The sequence below is a fragment of the Peromyscus leucopus genome, chromosome 15, assembly GCF_004664715.2.
Source record: "Peromyscus leucopus breed LL Stock chromosome 15, UCI_PerLeu_2.1, whole genome shotgun sequence".
Lineage (NCBI taxonomy): Eukaryota > Metazoa > Chordata > Mammalia > Rodentia > Cricetidae > Peromyscus > Peromyscus leucopus.
Genome location: NC_051076.1, coordinates 11138094 through 11159917, shown reverse-complemented (window position 1 = coordinate 11159917; position 21824 = coordinate 11138094). Strand labels below are relative to the sequence as shown.

The 21824-nt window shown below is 42.5% G+C and overlaps 1 protein-coding gene across 9 annotated transcripts in view; it reads left to right on the top strand.

Annotated features, from left to right (window-relative positions):
• Window positions 1-12615, top strand: part of Gpatch2 (G-patch domain containing 2) — a 156985-nt gene extending 144370 nt beyond the window's left edge. For 2 of the 9 annotated variants that reach the window (XM_028876732.2, XM_028876733.2), the window contains one exon: window positions 1275-2892. In XM_028876732.2, coding sequence (XP_028732565.1) covers window positions 1275-1495 — 221 coding nt within the window. In that variant the 3' untranslated portion in view covers window positions 1496-2892. Of the gene's footprint in view, window positions 1-1274 lie in introns of all 9 variants that reach the window. The other 7 variants (XM_037211158.1, XM_037211156.1, XM_028876736.2 and 4 more) reach the window with 7 other exon arrangements.
• The last annotated feature ends 9209 nt before the right edge of the window (window positions 12616-21824 follow it).

Below are 21824 nucleotides of genomic sequence, written 5' to 3'. Positions count from 1 at the left end.
CGTAAAGAAGAGAGGGTCGGTTTTTAAAGCGCATCTGCAGCACTTTGCCTGGTTCTTCAAGGCCACTTCCAGTTCCTCTGAATACCAGATAAGGACACGTGAAAATGTATATGCACAGTTGAAAGAGCAGTAACAAATTTCATCCAGGCACCCCACCCCCACCAGAACTGGGAGAGTCCTTGGGTATTTGTTACTGTCAGTGTGGGTGCTTGGGGAGCTTCCTGTGCCTCGTATTCCTTTGAGGACAGGGTCCTAGCTTTTTCTATGGTGGCTGAAGTGTGTAGGCCCGAGAAGCTGCTGTCATCGTCCTCAGTCAGGGAGGAAGCACATCGGTGGTGATGGAAAAGTGGTGTGGGACTCGGGAGCCATGGAGAGTGGTAAGCTGGCCATTGCACCTGTTTAGGAGAGCACATCCTTATTTGAGAGCAGAGCCGCTCCAGATTCAGGGACCGAGCTGGGCTAGCACAGGCATCCTGAGGGTCTGTGAAGAGAGAGCTTCCTTCTGGGTTCAGGGAGGACCATCATGAACAGTGTTCTTTTCCTGTATCGTTCCCATGTTACCAGCTTCTATAACCACTAAAACATGAACCTGCAAGGAGAAGGTGGAGCGTAGAGTTAAGGGCCGCAGTAGACTGAATGATAAAGAAGGTTGTAAGACTAAACTCTGGCTTTGAGATAAACATGGGGGCCTGAGCTCACATCGCCAACACCCATGCTCAAGCTGAGTGCTGCAGCATGGGCCGTTAACCCCAGTGCTGGAGACAGACAGAGGATGGCAAGGGGCTCACTAGCTGGGGTCTATACAATCACCAAGCTCCAGGCTCAGTAAAAGACGCTGTCTCAGAAAGTCAAGTGGAGAATAATAGAGGAAGACCATGGATGTCAGCCTCTGGCCTCTAAGGCATGCACATCCCTCCCTACACTTGCATAAGTCACACACGCCTAACTAAATTCTTAGGAATTCAGGGTGCAGCCAGTTATGTTTTGGTTTGGTTTGATTACATTCAGAGTCCAGGGCACATGTACATATTGCAGGATAAGTTGCGTTTTTATCACAGCCCATGGGGTTGTGAAAGCCTGCCCAGCTGTGGTCTGCTTCCAGGTTTGCAGAACCTTCGCATACATGAGCCTGTCTGACCCTGTGGCTCTGTGTGAGGTAAGCAGTGGCCACTGTAGGATGCCTGTGTGGTAGATGAGGACACAAAGGCCCTAGGACTCAAGTTTCTCAGCCCTGGGTAGATCTTCACCTATGGGCTGTCATGTTCTCATTTCAGGAATTGTGGGTGAAAATGCCCAGCCGATCCTAGAGAGCAACATCGGGAACCGCATGCTTCAGAGTATGGGCTGGACACCCGGGTCGGGCCTCGGGAGAGATGGCAGAGGGATCTCTGAGCCAGTTCAAGCCGTGCAGAGGCCGAAAGGGTTAGGACTTGGATTCCCTCTACCAAAAAGCACTCCCACCAGCTCTGCCCCCACGTCGGGAAAGCCTGCCTGAGCAGAAAAGCAAAGAAAAGAACTTGCAGTTTCTGCTCCTGTGCCCATTGTTCTGAAGCGATCACAGAGCTTTCTGTTTTGAAGCTGGCCTCTGCATTGCCTCCAGCCAGCTTCCAGGCTGCGTAGAGTCCCGCCGCGGTGATAGAAATGGGATTCCATCACAATTCATGGTGCTGAAGTACAAATCTCGACCCTTTGTTTCCTCATCGTTTCCAGCAGTTTCTAGATGTGAAGAACAATTGGTCTCTTATTTATTTTGATAAGTTAGTTCTTTCTGCTGCCTTGCTCAATCCATGCATGTGTGTGATACCCAGACAAACTAGGCTGGAAAGGATCGAGTTTCTCATGATGCCTACACTAGGTAGTTCTGTCTGCCTTCCTCCCACACCCTCCCCATCCAGGGAGTCCTAAGCACATCTGGGAAAGGCTTGCTAAGCTCATGTTTCTTGTCTTTGGCTCTCATAGGGATTTGTAGCAATGATGAATTCTAGTGTAGCATGAATTCAGAGTGGGCAAGCAGTAACCAGAATTTCCCTCGGACATTTGATAAAGTTCATTGTCATCATCACCAGAGTGCCCTCAACATTACTCCAGTGCAGTTTTAAATTTTACCTCATTTAGAACATAAAATAATTACTAAAATAAAAATGTATTTTTTAAATTCATGCTGACTGAACTGTAAACCCTGCCCTCCAGATGTCTACCTCTTCCCAAAGGTTGGTGTTTTGTAAGGATCAGCTCCAAGATGAAGAAAGGTGATTGAAGGTTTTAGTCACTGAAGTAAGTTATTAGACTCTTGAGACAGTTTATTTGAAGATTTAAGTAGCTTTCCCAATAACCAAGATGTGTGACAATGGCCTGACCTGCTTCCTAAGGAGCAGGAGACACTTAGGGCGCCTGTCATTCTCAGATCAAAACATTTACTTTACAATCAAGCAACACAGTGTGTTCCTTCCATTCCATTACTGTGGTATTTCTGAGTCATTCACTTACATAATGTCAGAAATTCTAAGTTGTTTTTTGTTCAGAAAATATTGATTGGTTATGATCATCATTAAAAACCCTGATAATTATTATTATTTACAGTGACCTCAGTTAGTTCAGTAAAGGTTGAGATAACCCACATAAGTCTGTCCTGGAACAAAAGCATATGGACTTCAGTTTTGTGAATTGAAAAAATAATTTTTTTTTAAAATATTTTTTAAGGCAGTAGAAAAGGTTTCGACAGGTAGCAGACCTTTCCTACATGATCCCCTAATGAAAATGCAGCCTCTGTAGTTTGGTAAACGTCTGCATTTCTTCTAGGAACTGTCTTCCCTGGAGTACTGTGGTGAGAAGTGGGCTGACTAGGACAAGACAGGTAGATGCCTGCGTGAGCTCTCATGGAACCCTTGTGTTGCTGCTACTTGTACAAGTTTGTCACTAGAAATTCGCCATTTCTTAACAGTTGTCTTTCTAAATGCTTATTGTATTCATGTAGGAAGGAAGATGGAAGAGATTATAATAGTATAGTATACTCAAGGGTCTATTTCAAAGTTGTTTGCTTTTCTTTGTTTGGATTTCATTTCTTGAAGGTCTTGTAAAGCCCTAGGGTTTTTAAAGGCTCAGTTCTGAGCCAGTGAGAAACAGTGAAGCCATCACACGCTTGTTTCCAAGCCTCAGAGGAAGTGGCTCCTGTTCTCACGTTCCCTGCCTGGTTCTGGAGGATGCACAGGGCAGCCCACGTGCTGAGCCAGTAGTGCCCCCATAGGTCACTGGTCTTTCCGTCCTCAACCTCCAGACGGTGCGGACCTTCTGCGCGGCTCCTGCAGGAAGGGGCTCGCTGAGCAGCTGTGACACCAAAGTTCTCCTTTGTACACTAGAAACTTCTTGACTCACAGGTGACTGAAGACAGTTTATATTCTACTAGTGTTTATCTGTTTAGAGGAAATGATCAGCACTCCATTAGAGAAGACTGCCCCACGCCACCCCTTCAGCATTCAAGTTCTTATGAAGATAAGCAAGATGTGACACTCTGTTATACCTAACCATAGCTGAGAAGTAAACACAATTGAAATAGGAAACTTTAATGTAAATCAAATGTCTGCTCAGGACATGAATCTCCTAGTTTATGTTTAATAGAGATTAATAAATTTTTGTCAGTTCAGATTGGCTCATGGAACCAACATCATCAAAGGAGTTTGTGATTTTAAATGTATCATTTATATCTTCTTGAAATAGTGTTGAGATTTCCTGTGCTTCCCCATGAAGCCACTCTGCTGTTCTGCAAGTTAACCAGTTAGGGTCTCTTCCCTTTCCATCCACTCAATACAGTAGCCAAAGAATCCAAGTATGGCCGGCCGCATGAGCAGTATGACTCCACATTGTATGTATTTGATGTCAGTAGGATGTGGACTGTGGTCATTTCCTGCCTTCTCCTTTCCTAAGTAAAATGTATAAGGGTATAAACCCCTCAAATCCACTTCCTTTTGTTTCAAAATGATGTAGTGACTTTAAAAGTAGCCAGCCATGCTAACACCCACTTATATTCCCAGAAATTTGGAGATTAAGGTAGGAGGAGGATTGCCTTGCCGTGAGTCCTAGACCAATCTAATCTATAGAATGAGTTTCAGGACAGACAGGGCTACATATGAGACTCTGTCTCAAAAATAAGTATCAATGGAAATCCATTGCTAAGTGCAGCTTGCCCATTAATTGGGCTCCATATTTGAACACAGTGGTTTGGGACTTTGGGCTGTAGTGATTAAGCAGATGGAAGTGAAGACAGCAGGGGTGTGTGTGTGTGTGTGTGTGTGTGTGTGTGTGTGTGTGTGTGTGTGTGCATATGTGTACACACAGGTGCATCTGTGGCCCATATTTGTATGCAGTGTACAGACGTGATTGACAAATTCTGCCCTTCATTCATGTTTAACATTTCAAATTGGTATTCAGTGCATTTCATTTTGAGCAGATGTTTCATAAGAGAGAAATTGTTGAAATACTTTTAAAATCATTTTAATTTGTATTTTGTCTTTCAGAAAGAGAAATGATCTACATTGGTACTGTAAAATGAAGTTGTTAGCAAGGAATACTTTGAATTTTTTTGTAGGAAACTATTATTAGTTCATAAAGAACTGAAATAATAAAGCACAGTGTTGAGAACATTATTTCTAATGCCATTGTCTGTATATTTTCTTCTTAACCTCCTGTTATCTCTTCCAATGTCTTTCTGTTTGTGGTTTTGTGGTGGTCAGTATTGAACCGAAGGCCTTCTGCACACCAGACAAGTGCTCTGCCACTAGGCTACATCTCCAGCCCTTCTCTCCTAACTTCAAAGTCGTGAAAATACCACTGAAATCTTCTGGAGGTATTATGTTCAGTGACAGAGTGCTTACAGAGCCTGCATGGAGCTCTGGGTTGGACCCACTGGAGTGACATAGAATTAACGTTTAATAGCACAGTTCATTTCTTTTAAGCTCTGGGAATTTTCAGTGTCTCAAAAAATTGTTAAAGAAAACTTTGGCAGTGTATCTGACTCACAAATGTATTCAGAACTGAGTGACCTGCTCTTCCACACGTCCATGGTTTTGTTTCCTCTGGAACTGGAATGAACTGACCTTCAGTTCTCTCTCCAGCTGGGATTTTGTGGCCAGGGCAGCATGGCTCACTTTCTCTCATATTTTGTAATATCCATCAAACTGAAAAGGCACTTCACTTTTTTGTGGTAACAGGATCTTTTCTTCCACAAAAGTGAATAGAGTTGTTATAGTATGTGGTTTTTGTTTTAGTTCAACAGGTACTAAAAACTCACTATGTAACAGGCTTACAGTAATGAAAAGCCAGCCAACAAGTGGACCAGGAAGGCTCCTTCTGCTGAGTCCATCCAGAATAAGGACTCATTACACACTTGACACCTTAAGGAGCCTTGGATTTGTGTCTGGCGAGTCCCTGCCATACCTGCCAGGATTATGATCTACTATTGCCACCCCGAGTCTTATCTGTACATCAGCTTTGTCACCTGGCTTTGAATCATCACATAGTTTAAATCATCCCGGATTCTCAGCTCTCAGTGCTGCATCGCCAGAATCCCAGCTGTTTACTCCTTCAGTTTTGAGGACATTTAGGCAACAACAGAAGGGGGTCTTTGTGTTTCTGTAGTCGATAGCTCCCCCACCTTGGTGTGACTTTTCCCAATAAATCATGCACTTTAGCAATGCACATAGTACTTGACTTTTCAGCCTGAAGATTATTAAAACATGACCCCAAATAGAAACAGCCCAGTTATCTTCAGTCTGGTTGCACATTTTGCTATTCAAGTTCTAATGGCTGGGTATGGCACATGGCTGTAGTCCTGGCCCTTGGGAAGTCAAGGTAGGCAGGAGAATCAGGAGTTCAAGACCAGCCTCAGCTACAGAGCAAGTTTGAAGCCAGCCTGGGCTACAGAAAATTCTGTCTCAATTAAAAAAAAAAAAAAAAGTAATCTAAGAAATGTTAATTTCTTCTAGCACCATTGTTTAGTAAATATAGAATGAAAAATAAAACTGACTGAAGATATACTTTTCAGAATTAAACAGTTCTGAAATCTCTCTAATCAAATGAACTTGTTCATATAGCAGAAGTGCACAGTGGGCTGGACAAAGGAACCTGGAAAGAAGGGGAAAGAGGACAGAGCATGTTCTGCTAAGTAGCCAACTGGGATTCTGACGTTCTACATTGGTGGTGGATGTAGTTCTTTACAGAACCAGTGTAGGTGATCTGTGCTCGGCGGAAGAGGTATGCTGTTCCCAAAAGAGCTTTTGGGCATGTGTGAAGCACTTAGGAGCACATATTAAACATGGGAAGTCTAAAATGCAAAACCACAACATTCCTAACAATACACTTCTATAGTGTGCATGTAGCTTTTAGTCACATTGGTTTGTAGTCCATGAGCCTTGATTCTTGACTCACATCTTCGTATACCTGTGCTTCCATCCCGTTATATCTAATGCCTTTCCTACTTTGAAAACACATTCTGGCCTATTCTCATGACATAATATCACAGGACAATTCCCAGACTGAGAGACAAATTGCCAAGCACACTGCAAGCCCTGTGCTTTCTGACTCTCAGGCCATTGTGTTTCTCCATGAGACCCCTTAACAACTCAGCTAGAAACAAGCGGCAGATTTTCCCTCCCCGACTCAGTGAGTAATTGTCTGCGCCGCAGTGACAGATGTGCAATATAGCAGCTTCTTCAGGAAAAAATTAACAGTTTGTCCAGCATGTCAGCTCGCTCTTTTTAGTGCTTGGGAGGTCTTGGCCCCATTACGGATGATTTAGAAATTGAGGCAAGCGAAGACCAGTGGCCTGTTCTGAAAGCCTTCGTTAGTTGGCCTCATCTGCATTCCAGGACTTGCTCACATCCAGAAATTGGTGGAGCCCCTCTGGCCACAAGATGAGTATGGGCTGACAATGCCTTGATTTGTTGAGAGAGAATAAATGGATTTTCCAGAAGATGAGGAAATATCACCATTACTGGCCAATTTACAGCATTTTATCTGTTCTTCAAACATGTCACTTTTGTTATTGTTGCATGGTAATTACATAGTGAAACGGAAAGAAAACAAATTCTGGTTACGTATTCAGATGGGTTGCAAAATCATATAATCCTGATAAATGCCCATTTATGATACACATGGATGAAAGGTTCATTTTAATTTTGAATGGCTAGCTCAGCCATGAAGAGGATATAGGATTAAATTCCAGAGAATCTGACTACATCAAACAAATAGTCTTTCTCTCCATTTGTTCCTCCATTCAGGGAGGTGCCATAAGGCATTTTCACAGACAGGACGGTCTTGACAACACAGGCGTGCACTGAGAATTACATTATCAGAAGAATAAGAATTCTTGGAGCACCATCTTGCTCCAGGAACCAGTCCCTTCTAAGGGATTCTTGGGAAGGCAGAAGACTTTGAGTGAAGAGCCATCTTGAAAAGTAACCCGTTGTTTTTTATCAGCTCCGCAGTCGCATCGTCTACTTAGAGACTATAGAAAGTGCATGCTGTTCCTTATATTCCTCCTAAGGTGGCTTCTAGCTCTCCCCAGGCCAGTTAGTGTAAAGGACTGTGAGGTTAAGTGTGCCGATAAGAAGGAAGCAGATGGGAACAAAGGGAGCAGCATCCCAGGGCCACTTCTACAGCATCAGCTCTTAGGATGGATCCATCCAAGGAGCCTTCATACTCACTTGAGTTGAGCTCATATAGCTGTCTCCTGGCTCCCAGCAAGGGCATGGCAAAGAAAGGAAGGAGATTTGCCAGCACTTAACTTCCTTAGCTGAGGAGGGGCACAGATCACTTTCTGGTCCTCCTCCTTTGACCACTTAGACACACTGTATCATGGAATCTCCCCACAGCAGGAGAGCACATGGGTATTTAATGTACAGGAACTGTTTCTACCATGTGTCCCTAGTTATGTGTCCAGACTTAAATATCAAAGTAGTACAGTCAGCATTTCATTGACTCTCAGACACCATCAGTGTTGAGATGTACCTTATTTTTATGGAGAGGCAGGTAGAGAAAGGATCAGGAAGGTTTCTCTCCTCTACCCATGGCAACATGCTTCCCAGCTGTAAGGTGATGAAAATGTTTCTATGTTTTGAACAATGAAATATTTTTAGAAATGAGGACTGTCAGAAAGTGCATGGTGAGATGGGACTAGAGCTGCTCCTTAAAGAATGACAGACAGCTTTACTTGGGGCTGCTACTGTGTGTGCTGGCTGATGCATAGATGCTGCAGTACAAATACTCCCCACTGGCCCCAGTGTCCATCCCTGACACTGTGAATGGGGTCTGGTCTTGGTGTTTTCAAACACTTTGCTGAATTCAGGGATAATAGTAACTACCTTGGAAGTTGTAAGGACTGAGTGAAGCTACACGTCTGGCACATAATAGGTCCTTTTTGTGCTGCTAAAGAGGTGGTGAGTTCTTCCTGTTTGTATACTCCTGTCTAGAGAGTTGAAGGAGAGGTTAGACAGAGGGGTTAACTCACTCACATGAAGTAAGTTTTCTGATTCCGTAGCAACGGAAGTACATGCCTTTAGTAATCAGCTTCTATGACTCCAGATGAGGTTAGGTTTTTAAAAATATATTCAGAGCTGGAGAGGTAGATCAGTGTTTAAGAGAGTTTAGTGTTCTTGCAGGGGACCCAGATTTGGTTCTCAGCACCCCCGTTAGACAGCTCACAAAGGCCTGTATCTCAAGCTCCAGGACATCTGGCATCCTTTTGTGGCCTTTGATGGCACCCAGATACAGGTGCATATACACAGACATGTGCGTACACATCAAGAAAAACAAATCTCTAAAAAAAGAAATGCATTAAATTGGAAATATGTAAACAGTAAAAATAGAGAATTCAATCACTAACGGCCAATGAAAAACTTGTTACTGGCTGTCTATATCTACTGTGGAAACATCAGCATGCCTTCCTTGGCCTCTGACTCACTGTGGCTCTCTTGACCTCTGCTGTTACTCTCATAGGCCCAGGAGTGTGAAATACAGAGCCTGCACCAGACCTGGTAGGGAAGACAGCGGATTCAGGACTCAGAAAACCACTGTTTCTATAATTTTCTCAGCCTGAAATTCTGTCTTTTCACAGTGTTTTTGAGAGTGTATTCTAGAACAGTGCCTATCAGACTGCAGCATGTAAGAATCACCAGGAGAACACTTTTTTAAAATTGATATTTTCAAACTCTGTTCTCAAAGAGGTGCCTGAGAATAAGGAGGCAATTGAGGCTTTCCTGAAAGAACTGGGTGTGGTGTCATCAAACTTCTGCCCATAGCCAGGCACGGGCTTTGCTAGTGGAACCTGCTGGACCACTACCCCATGCCTTTCCTGAGAACTCTCAGCTTTACCACCCTTCAACCCTCTGCTGAAGAACTAAGGCCAAGAGAGTTCATCTGGTCTTGTTATGACTGGTGTCTTGAATGGAAGAGCCATTGTCAAGAAGAGAAGGAAGAGTATAAATGGACCAAAGGAATGAGTGAGGAGAGAGAACAGAGGAAGGTGAGTTCCTTGTGGCCTCAGAGACCTTTTCTGTGGAAAGCGTGGCCTCTCTTCCTTGGGACCAACTCTACGAATTGGACAGGATATCGACCTAGGCTTCTTGTTAAACACATGAACCAAGGGGTGAGTCCTTCGCATCATGCCGAAATCTGCCGTGTTGTGAAGGGACACGGGATCCCTTTAGATGGCTCTCTCAACTGCTTATTTACAGATCATTAAATACTTAAGGGGGTGGGAAGAAGCTGAAGTAGCCAGACCAGTATTTATTAAATATCCATCATAGATTCGGATAAAACAAATTTGAAGTCTTAATAACAGTCAATTGTCCCGTTTTAGTTTTTATGTGAGCACACAAGAAAGTAAAATAGCCTGTCTGGTTAATATGGGACTCCGGAGCATTCTACCATGGTTATAATTCTTTCCTGAGGACTTAGTCTTGATCCCATAAGGCTCCCCTTTATCTTATAATAAATGTCCCTTTTTGCACAGGCTAAATTAAGAGGCTTCCTGTTACATTCATATAATACTAATTCTCTGCTGGATGTTGGATAATATTTAAATGCATTATAAAACACTGAAAAGTACCACTATACTTGACCTATTGGATTCCCTCTGATTGTGCAGTCAGCTAAGAATGTACAGTTTTAAAGGTGCGGTTATACCTTCTAATGCTTTAATAAAGTTCTATCTTGTGGCAAAAGAGCATGTTAAAGGACTCAGCCTCATATTTCCTTTTTATTTTTATTTTTTTAAATTGAGCCTGACTCTATCCAGCATTAACCCTGCCATTCCTATCTAGAGAAGGCCCATTATTTCAAAGGAGGACTCTAAAGTTGGAAAATAATCAGAGTGCCGCTGTACTTTTTAAATAGGTTAATGGACATATGATATGTGGCATTTTTCACTGAACCGTTTTACAGTTTTTACAGAATAAAATGGAGCATAGCAAAGCTGTAAAAGGCCATTTGAACTCATGTCCTTAGTCTTCCTGTCCCATCTGGGACTTCTGGTTTATCACAGCCAAGCAAGGAAACCTACTGTTGTTTGCTGGCGGAGGAGAGTGCTGGCTACTGTTGGAGTCCTTCATTGGCAACTGTCCCAATTCATATAACCGCCTCTCCACCTGCTTCCAACCTGTCACTAGGAGGCCCAGGGCTCCTTCCATCAGGAAGAAGCAACCAGACAGCAGAGGCCAGACAGCAAAGAATAAGTCAGCAAGTTACAGAGGAGCAGTGGCCAGAGGTTGGATGACCTGAGTTCAAATCTGGTCTGTCCCACACCAGTTCAGGAAACGCGCATGACTTTTGGTTTGGGTGTCAAGATTTACAAATGAAGCTAGACAAGAGGAAGAATTGACACTGGTTGTTGCCTCTAGGCAGGGATTGCTGCATCTTTTTCCAGTGAACTTCACAGGCAACTGTTAACACCTCACTTTAGTCCCTGTTTACAAAGACTAAATGGCACTTCCTTAGTGCAGTAGAATTAGAAAAAGTCTCATTCCTAAATGATCAGAAAGTCTAAATTATGTAATACTTAAGGATATATAATGCTATATTCTTTACAGGTGACTTATTAGCAATTCAAATTAATACTGCAGAAAAGCTAGTTGTGTAAACTAATATTTTAATCTGCTTATATTATAGTGTATAGTATCAAAGGTTTTTAAATGTTTTATTTCTTTTGATACTATTTTACCCTGTAACTTATGTCTAATGGTATCTTCAAAATACAATATAGTGTACCAGCATTCTAGCCCAGCTCATTTGCAGCTAAGATAAATTCAGACTTGATAGGGTCCACACAGGGAACATCCAACAGTAGCCCCTAACATACACACCTCAGGACATGCTGGTCTCATGCTCACAAAAACAGAATACTAACTGGGCAGCATGGTCTTGGCCAGCAACCCAAGCTGACTTCCCAGAACGGTGAAGAAAGGGTGGCTCTTCTTTCAAAGACCTGGGGTCTGGGACCACAGCCTTCATGCTGTATACAGTCTGAAGAACTGGAATGAGTTGAGAGAAAATTAAGACAGGCGATGAAAGGCTATGGATACTGACTAAGAAAAACAACAGCAAAGAATAATGCCGTTTTCTGAGTAGTGGCTACAGGCGAGGCCCAACAACCCCAAGAAAACTAGAAGGAAATGAACACTAGGAAGGGATGGAGTTCTTTCAAAGTACCCTTTGTCTAGAACAAGAAAACTATTTTGTTTAAACACAAATACCAATACAGCAGAGGAGGCTTTGTGATGAGGAATCAGAATGTCATCTGTTTGACAGATAACATTAAAACAACCAAAGGAAGGCCTAACAGGAAATCAGCCTAAATTAGCCGAAGCCTGTAGTGGTCAGGTGTAACAGCTCAGCCAGGCTCTGAGCAGAAATAGCCTAACCTACCTAGAGTTCACTATCTTTCTGCATGTCCAAATCAGCGATGCAATAGATAAGGCCAGGAAATGCTTATTGGTATCGTTAATACAAGGCTTGACTGTGACCTTTCTTGGATCTATGGTGGGAGTGAGTTTGTTGAGACAAAGTTTCAACTATGCAGTGCAGGCTGCCCTGGAATGAGATGATCCTGCTTCAGACCTCAGCCTTCTGAGTGCTGGAGTCACAAGTGTACGCTGCTATACCTGGCTTTAGATCCATTCTTTAATATGACTTTTGCATCTGTGAAAATAAAGCATCTCGCAGGTCGTTAGGCTAGGTAAACGGCTCATTGCAGAGCAAAATGAGATCAATGACAGTCGTATTCTGTCAGTGCAGAATGTGCCCTCTCCCTGTCCTCTAATTAAATGCCACTTGCTAGGTATTTATGGAGCATACGCCATATGGCTACTGTGAGTACTGTATGAGTTTCATACAGTACTCACTGCCCATAAGAGACTTAGGATCTTTTTTAGAAACATAAATTCAGCAGTGATATTCAAAACAGTCCATAAGTAGACTGGCCCCAGCATTGGCCAATGGGCACAGAAACCAATCTTATCTAAACAGATGTACCTCAAGGATTCATGCCATGAACACAAGCTCTGCTCACATTGGACTTGAGAGAGAGAGAGAGAGAGAGAGAGAGAGAGAGAGAGAGAGAGAGAGAGAGAGAGAGAGAGAGAAAATTTATAACTCTTAATAAAGCCTCATGTCATTATAAAAAAAGAATATCAAGGTACCCAACCACATAGACCTGTCCACTAACACCTGAGGCTTTCCAGAATCTCTTACTTCTCTCACTGACTCCCTATTTGTGTTCTTTTTTGGCATGTCCTTGTCTCTGCCTATTTTCTTCCTCTCATGTAGCTTATAAGAAGATTCCACCATAGTCTTGTGTCTATTTGGAATCTAGTGAAATATCAGCTCTTTCTACCAATCTCACCTTCAAATGGCTTTTTCCCCCCTTTTTCTCTTGTATGTGTTTATGTGTGTGCATACGTGTGCACATACATTTGGAAGCCAGTGGTCTGTATCAGATATCTTCCTTCACTGTTGCCCACTTCTTGAGACAGTCTCTCACTGAGCCTGAAGCTCTCAGTTGGATAGGCTGACTGGTTAGTGGCTCTAAGATGTCCAACCCCTAGTACTGCCAGGAAGAGCTTTTTACATGGATGCTGGGATTTAAACTCAGTTCCTTATGCTTATATACCAGTGCTTTAACTGACTGAGCCACTCCTTAGCTCTAATATAATGTTTATTTATATTTATGTCTATGTAATTACCTTTCTAAGCAGTTACTAACAGAGTAAAAATAACATTTTCATTTTATTTGACAGGATGATTGATTTTTACTTGCTTCTCTGTGATAGATGATACAAGATAGATCCATACATATGTGCATACATACATACATACATACATACATACATACATAGATGCATAGATGAGAGATACATAGATAGATGATCGATACATAGATCATTTTTTATCTTCTAATGTAGATACTAGCTCCTCAGCCCCAAAGTGTACATAATTCATTTTTAGTTATATAGTTACCCAAGAACTAGTTCATAATTGAAATTTAACTCTCTGGGTAAATGGGTGTCTTAGTTAGGGTTTCTGTTGCTGCAATGAAACACCATGACCAAAAGGCAAGTTGGGGAGGAAAGGGTTTATCTGGCTTACATTTCAGCATTGGTGTTCATCACTGAAGGAAGACAGGACAGGAACTCAAACAGGCCAGGAACCTGAAGGCAGGAGCTGATGTAGAGGCCTTGGAGGGGTGCTGCTTATTGGCTTGCTCCTCAGGCTTGCTCAGCCTGCTTTCTTACAGAATCCCAGGACCAGCAGCCCAGGAATGACACCACCCACCATGGGCTGGCCCTCCTTCATTGATCGCTAAATGAGAAAATGTCCTATAGCTGCATCTCAAGGAGACATTTCCTCAGCTGAGGCTCCTTCCTCTGATGACTCTGTAGCTTGTGTCAAGTTGACACACAAAACCAGCCAGGACAATAGGTGAGGATGAGATATTCCATAGATGCAAACTTTGTATAGAGAAGGATGTTTAAAACTGCTCCACACTTTAGAAAATGCCAGCAAAAGCATCGTTTCCACACCGAGTGTGAGAAGGCTTGTTTCCCTGAATGTATTTCTTGCATTTCTTAACTAAGAGGAAAGTTCACAGAGATCTGTAAACAAAATATCCACCAGAGGTGATGAGAGTCGCATGTGCTCCCCCGCACACATGCTGCCTCTTAGTGAAGTTGGCTGGCATCTGCAGTTTACCCGCTGCTGACCGCATTCTGATGTAGAAATAAAGGCTTGACTCTGAGGTGTCTATAAAATCATTCTACAGGCAGATAAATCCCAACTTCAACACGGCAGGAAGAAGGAGCCCATTAGCCCTGGCTGCTAGGTGGACCTCATGGTTAACTCAGTCTTCACAGGCTGTCAGCATGGCTGGGCAAGAAGGTCACAGCCAGCCTGAATGGGCTCAGCAGAGACAGCCTGTCCCTGCTTGATGCTACTTGCTGCCTGCAGAGGAATCCGCCATCCTGGGCCCTGTGTGAATGAATGGTCTCTAAGTACACAAAGTGGTTTTTGAAATCTGAATAAGAGCTCAGCTATCATCTACAAAATTGTGGTTTGTGGAATAGAAATTATGAAGAGATCCAGTTTTTCACTTTGTTTTATTGGCAAGCATCCTTTGAGAGACTGACTCTTCCCATAATAAACCATCATGGGACACAATTGTTTTGGAATAGGGTCTCCGCGTTTGATTGCGGGGTCTGTAGGCTTCAGACAGTAGGAACGCAATGCTTAAGCCTCTTCACTTATTGCCTGCTGGTGCACAAATACGGGATTTGGCAATTTAGCCTAAAGCCTTAGTCTCTCCCGCTCTGGGAGGTACGGAGAACAACTTTCCACAGGCTCCAAGGCAAGAGGAGGCCCCCTAAAGCTGAAATCAGAGCCAAGGTGTGGGCCAGCCTCATGCATAATCCACTCACAAAACACAGGCTGGTGGACCCCTTGCCAGAGCTGAACTCTGGACTCCCCACCACTGAAATAAAATAATAAAAAATGCCAAATCCTCATAAATGCTGAAAAGAAGCAGCTGGTTGCTGGAAAACCTCTATAATAATAGGAACAGAAATAAAACCAAAGCCAAGTACAAAAAGGCTTATATCTGTAAGGAGAGAATTGATGTAAAGAAGGATGCACAGCCACATTTGTGTGCAACACAATGCAAGGGAGTTAAAAAATTTGAAAATCAGAAACCATCCCGACACCCATCAGATAATCACCCACAATATATTCTAAAACACCAATGATAGCATATGATACCAAGACCTGCTGCTCCAAATTCGTCCCCCAGAAGAACAATCCCATATAACAGCAATTAGTGGAACTGGTATTTGTTCAGGAGCAGCCCTGCTAACTCTGCCTGGCAATGGGCCTCACAAAATTTTGTTGATTGAAATTTGTTATTGGCTGCCTGCTCAAGAAGTTCACTACTTTACAACCTATATCTTTTAAGGCTGGGGGATCGGATTTATACAATCAATATCAATATATCAGCTGGTTAACATGCAATCTAACCATTGACTAATAAAAGTTAGGGTTTTAAAACTGGGTAGGATGCATCCAGAACTCAGGTGTCCATGTAAAACCTCTCAGTATTTATATATTTTAAGAGAAATCCTTTAACTTTGCTTATTTTCTGCCCTGGGGTATGTGCAACCTGCCCAGGGAAGGTAAGAACTGGGTTCTAAGGATCAGCATTGCTGCCTAGTTCTATTTCTTGTTGTTCAGATTAAAAAAAAAATAATACCCTGACAAAAGGCAATGTAGGAGAGAAGAGGGTATTTGAATTCACAGTCCCTGGTTATAGTCCATCACTGAGGAGAGTCAAGGCAAGAACTCCAAGCAGTCAGTAAGCAGAGGAATGAATGCATGCACCTCACTTGTGCTCAGCCCACTCTACACTTAAACACAAGCCAGGACCCAGCTCACAAAATGGTGCTGCATCCATTCGTGGTTGGCCTTCCTTCCTCTATTAAGAGGTCCTTGACAGATGTGCCCTAGTCCATCCTGGTCTACACAATATATGACTCCATTTCCTGGTAATTCTACATTGTGTCAAATTGAAAATATAATGAAACTACCACAGTGACAGTAGGAAAAGAGCAGGTTCTAATACATGGCTCTGGCCTACCAGACATACTTGTTTTGAAGAGCCATGGTACTGTGGTGACTGTCCCCTCCAAAGTTGTTGCTGAAATTTAATTACCAGTGTAACAGTATGAGTGCAGAACCTTCAAGAGATGATTGACTCATGGTGGCTTCATCCTCAGGAATGGAGTAATAATGATATACAGGATTGGGTTACCATCACAAGTAGTAACTACGTATATATGTGTGTATAGGTATACATAAATGTGTGTGTGTGTGTGTGTGTGTGTGTGTGTGTGTGTGTGTGTGTAGTGAGTCTGAGTCTAGCTTTCTTGACATGGTCTGGCTCCTCCCTTTCTCATGCCCATGATGCCTTCCACTACACTGACATAGCAAGAAGTCCCTTGACAGATAAAGCATCGGCTTTGTAGCTTCCAGAACTGTAAGAAATATTTTATTTTCATTATAAACTACCCAGCCTCTCGAATTCAGTGACAACAGAAAGTAGGCATGACATTTGGGCATCCAGAAAGTTCCCCCTGCCATGCCCCATTCTGCCCTTACTTTCCCAAGTGTTTATATAAAGATCAAATAAATTGACATTATGCAAATTCATGTTGAATGTTGAGATGTTATATAAATCTCTACAAAAATGTTTGCCCAAAACATTTATTGAAAGTTTTAGGAGCCGGGTCTAGGGGTGAATGCCTGGAATCCCAGCACTTAAGAGGGTTAGGGAGGGGCTGGAGAGATGGCTCAGAGGTTAAGAGCACTGACTGCTCTTCCAGAGGTCCTGAGTTCAATTCCCAGCAACCACATGGTGGCTCACAACCATCTATAACGAGATCTGGTGCCCTCTTCTGGCCTGCAGTCATACATGCTGTATACATAATAAATAAATAAATCTTAAAAAAAAAAAAAGGGTGAGGGAGGAAGAGCACACAATCTACTAAGCGTGGGCTGCAATACCTGATCCTGTCTGAAAGGAAAAAAAATAAATGAATCATTCACTAAACAAAATAATTTACAGCCTTAGAGCTGGGAATATAGCTTGTTTGTAGAGTGTTTCACCTGCCATGTGTGAGGCTTGGGATTCATGCCCCAGAATTACATGTTAAATAAATGAATAAATAAGTAAACAAGCTTCACATTTACAAGAATTTAAAATACCTGAAGTGGGGGACCTGCCCCCACTTTTTCCCCAGGATACTCTTGAGCAGAGAGAAGTGAGAAATATTTAGACAGAAATATGGAGGGAGAGAGACAGATAGAAACATAGCATAGCCTCAGGAGGGCCTGGGTCAAAACTCATCAGCCCCTTCTGTCTCTTCTAAAGGGCTATTTATAGAAATGCCAAGGGGTGGAACAAAAGACCTCCCCCTAGCACAGCCAAGTGCAGACCCTTCCAAACACCTGGTGACCATGCACATGGTCAATGCACGTGATCAATCCATCTACTTATGCAGCCCTACTGTAAAGCAAGCTCAGACAGATCTCACTAGGAAACCTGTGGACCCCAACAACCTATGTAATTGATAAAAATCAGCTCTTCTTCTGCTGGGTCCTAAAGTAAAGCCTTTGGCATATAGACACAACCATGCAGACAGAAGAAACAATGGAAATAAAGATGGGGAAAGGCGCACAGTGTCCTAGTTAGCCTTAATTGTCAACTTGACAAGACCTAGAGTCACCTGAGACAAAAGCCTTGAGAAATTCCCTAGATTAGGTTGGCCTGTGGGCATGTCTGTGGGGGATTGTCCTGACTGTTAGTGGAGGCAGGCCCAGCCCACTGTGAGCAGCACCATTCCTTAGGCAGGTGATCCTGAGCTGTATAAAAAACTAAGCATCAGCCTCTGTAAGACAGCAAGCAGGTTCTTCTATGGTTTCTGCTTCAAGTTCTGGTCCTGATTCCCTTAGTGATGGACTGTGACCTGCAAGTATGAGCCAGATAAACTCTTTTCTTCACCAAGACTATGTGTATGTGTGTGTGCGTGCATGTGCTCATGCACACCTACATGAATGTATGCCACAGTGTATGTACAAGTTAGAGGACAACTTTTAGGAATTTTTTTTTCTCCTGCCACCAAATGAGTCCTAGGGATCAAAGTCAAGTTGTCATGCGTGACAGCAAGCATCTTTGTCTGCAGAACCATCTCATTGGCCTCACATCCTTATTTTAAATGCAAATTTTTGTATCCTTTTATTTCAAATGTTAGTTATAGCAGTGTAATGTTGGCAATGTGTCTACCACATGGCATCTAGATGGGTAAATATTTACAGCTCAGCCTACATGCTAGCATTACACAGTTGTCTCTACTACAGAGTATGTTGATGTCAGCCTCAAAAATTTCAGGATAGTTTCCTAATATTCTTTTCTATTCTTTGGTATGATGGCTGATTTTTAATGTTAATGTTTCCATTGTCTTAATATTCTTGTCTCATTTATATTCTGAGATTAATGATACTCCCAACACATTTGATTTATCATTTGGAGAAAGCACTTGTTCAGAAAGTCAGTGCTGGATATTAAGATGATTGCCCACAATGAATTTCTTCTTAACATCTGCAAAGATGATATGGCTTTTCTTCTTCCACTTAAACTCTAAATGAGAGTTCTTAAACATACTTCAGTAGAATTCATATTGGTTTTCAAAAGCTAGGGTGTTAAAAACAGTCACATTTCTAATGCCTATTTTTCTAAGCTATCAAAGATGGGTGTCCTTCTCTCAAGTTCTAGCTGATACTGCCCAGTTAAAGTACTTAGATTTTCTACATTCAAATGGGAAGTGCCTATTATGTCCCCAGGTCTCATGTATAGAAATACGTGTCTCTCCAGCCTGAGACAATGTCTTGGGAGGTTTCAGAGGTGTAGAGGTGGAATCCAGCTGGAAGAGGCTGGTCTCTGGATTCCAGCCCTGACAGTTATACCCACATCTAGTTCTGACATGAGTTCTCTGCTCCCTGATCCAATAACAGTGAGAAGCCACAGGGCAAGCTCCATCCTCATGAGCCCCTCACCATGCCTTCTCTCCACAGTGGAAAGTAGACTCTTGTGAGTTAAACCTTTCCTCCTCAACATTGTTTCTGTTGGATCTTTTCTCACAACAATGAGAGAAGTAACCAAGACCATCCTCCTTTTCATGTTAATATTAGTTTATATTTGTGGAGTACTTTATTATTTATCTACTATTTATCTAGTCCTAGTGAGCACACACACATGCCTGCACATGCACACACATGTGCATGCACTCAAGTACCATGGAGCATGTGTGGAGGTCAGAAGACAGCTCTCAGGAGTTGGTTCTCTCCTTACACTCTATGGTTTTCAGGGATCCAACTTCTATCACCAAGCATGGTGGCAGGCACCTTTCCCTACAAAGCCATCTTTCCAGCCTTAAAGTCATTTTAAATAAACATTTTAGTTTGTTAAACCTTCCTTTTACTGGGATTAAGTTATGTAATTCTGTGTCACAATTTCAACTATATTTTAAATGTGGCTACAGCAACTAATTCCTAAGAGCTGGTTAGGGGGCCATAACATCAAGGTTATAGAAAAGAAGATAACCCTAAGTTAGAATGACATTTTAAAAGAAAATGTAATATAAACAAAAACTTACTTTGTCTTTAGAAGAGGCACAGTTTTTAATCTGAAAGCCTTTGTGGTCATATCTCTTATTTTATTTGAAGTTGACAAGATATTATTTAAAGTTCTTGATCACCACAATGTACCAGCCACTCCAGAAGCTGAGTAGAAAAGGGAGAGAATGTACAGCATGTAAGTTACACACTGATTTAATTTCATTTGTTAACTTGACAAGATTTGGAATTGCCTGGAGAAGGAGTCTTAATAAGAGCCAGCCCAGATCAGGTGGATTTGTGGGTATTTCTGTAGAGAATTATCACGAGTATATTAAATGAAGTGAGAAGACCCACCCACTGTGGGTGGCACCATTCCCTCTTCAGGAGATCCTAGGCTGTATAAAAGTGAAAACAGTGAGCTGAATGCTAGCATGTGTGCATTCATTGCTTTATTCTTCTGACTGTGGATATAATGTGACCAGCTGCTTCAAGCTCTTGCTGCCTGAATTACCTGCCATGATGGACTGTATCCTAAGTGTGAGCTAAAATAAACCCCCTCTGCCTTGAGCTGTTTTTGTCGGGGTATTTTATCACAGCAGTAGAGAAGGAAACTAAGTCTCAGACTTTGTCTTAAATAATGTTGAGTAATACAGAAGAGCATGATTTACTACCCTGTTATTAAGAAGTGTGTTGTTAAGAAATACCTGAGACAAGCTAACTTCGCAAAAGAGGCTTCCTCAACTCACAGTTCTGGAGGTTGGAGATCAGGTCTGTGTGGATCCCTGGTAAAGGACTCAGCACAGATGACTTCACAGCATGGCGGGAACATATACAGGAGGTAAGTAATCACAGCAGCACCAAAGAGGAAGCCGGAGTGAAACTGAGTGGGCCAGACTCGTACCTTCCTACCAACCCTTCCCTGAGATGTCAGCAACACCCTAACAGAGATGCAGAAGAGCCAGCTGACCTTCCACCAGAAACATCTCTTGTTCTACAGTGTCCCAATACTGCCACCCCTACAGAACAAACATTGGCTAGTGGGAACAAACCACGCCCAAACCATCACATATGAGAAAATCAATTAAATTTGACACAAACTGTTAAGCTAGAGGGTGGGATGAGCCATCTGTCTTCATATAAGACAGCACTGTAGCTATATCCCAAATAATGAGTGGTGTAATGTCATTTAACAGCATTAAAAGTGATGTTGTGGAGTGTTAAGTTGACAAGGAGTAAACTAGTGAAGGTCAATGTTCATGGTCAACCTGACTAGATTAGAGTAACCCAGGAGACAGTTCTGGAACCAGACGAGGAAATACCCACCCTGAATGTGAGTAGTGGCATCCCAGACTGATTAAAAGGGATGGAGGAGGAAATCCAGCTTGGTGTCAGCATTCCTTTTTATTTTCTGATCTGCCCAGTTGTGAGCAAGCAGCCTCACCTTGCTGCGGCCATAGCTGAGTGATGTTCCTGCCACCATATTTTCCCCATCTGTGATGTGAGCCAAGCCAAAGCTAAATCCACCCCGCCCCGCTGGAATTGCGTGCTTTGTCACCTACATGGACCCACAAAGAGAAAAGTAATAGTCACTTTAGGTAGTAGAGCCTGATTATGATTCCCAACTCTGTTTCCTTGACCACAGCATAAAAAGCACATTGTTGCTTTAGAGTACAATCTTGTGGTCAAATGATGGATGGAAGGGAGAGAGCTCATTTCAGAGACCATTTTGTCGCTCTGAATGCTGGAAATACTAGTGATGGATACAAGTGTCCCTCTACCTGTTGCTTCAAAGTAGTCACCACTGCTGAGTGCCTGAACTAAGCTAGAGATACGTTAAATTAAGAATAGGAATCCAAGCCAGCTAGATGGTTCAGTGAGTAGAAGTAAGTAGTGGTCTAATGAGATGGCCCCCCATAGTCTCAGGCATTTTAATACTTGGTCTCCAGTTGTTTGAAATATTTGGATAGGTGTAGGAGCTGTAGGCTTGCTGGACAAAGTATGTTCCTGGGAATGGGCTTTGAGATTTTAAAAGTCATGCACAATTCTCAGTTTGATCTCTATGCTTCATGCTTATTGATCTAGATGAATAAGCTTCAGCTGCCATGCTTGGCTGCTACATCACA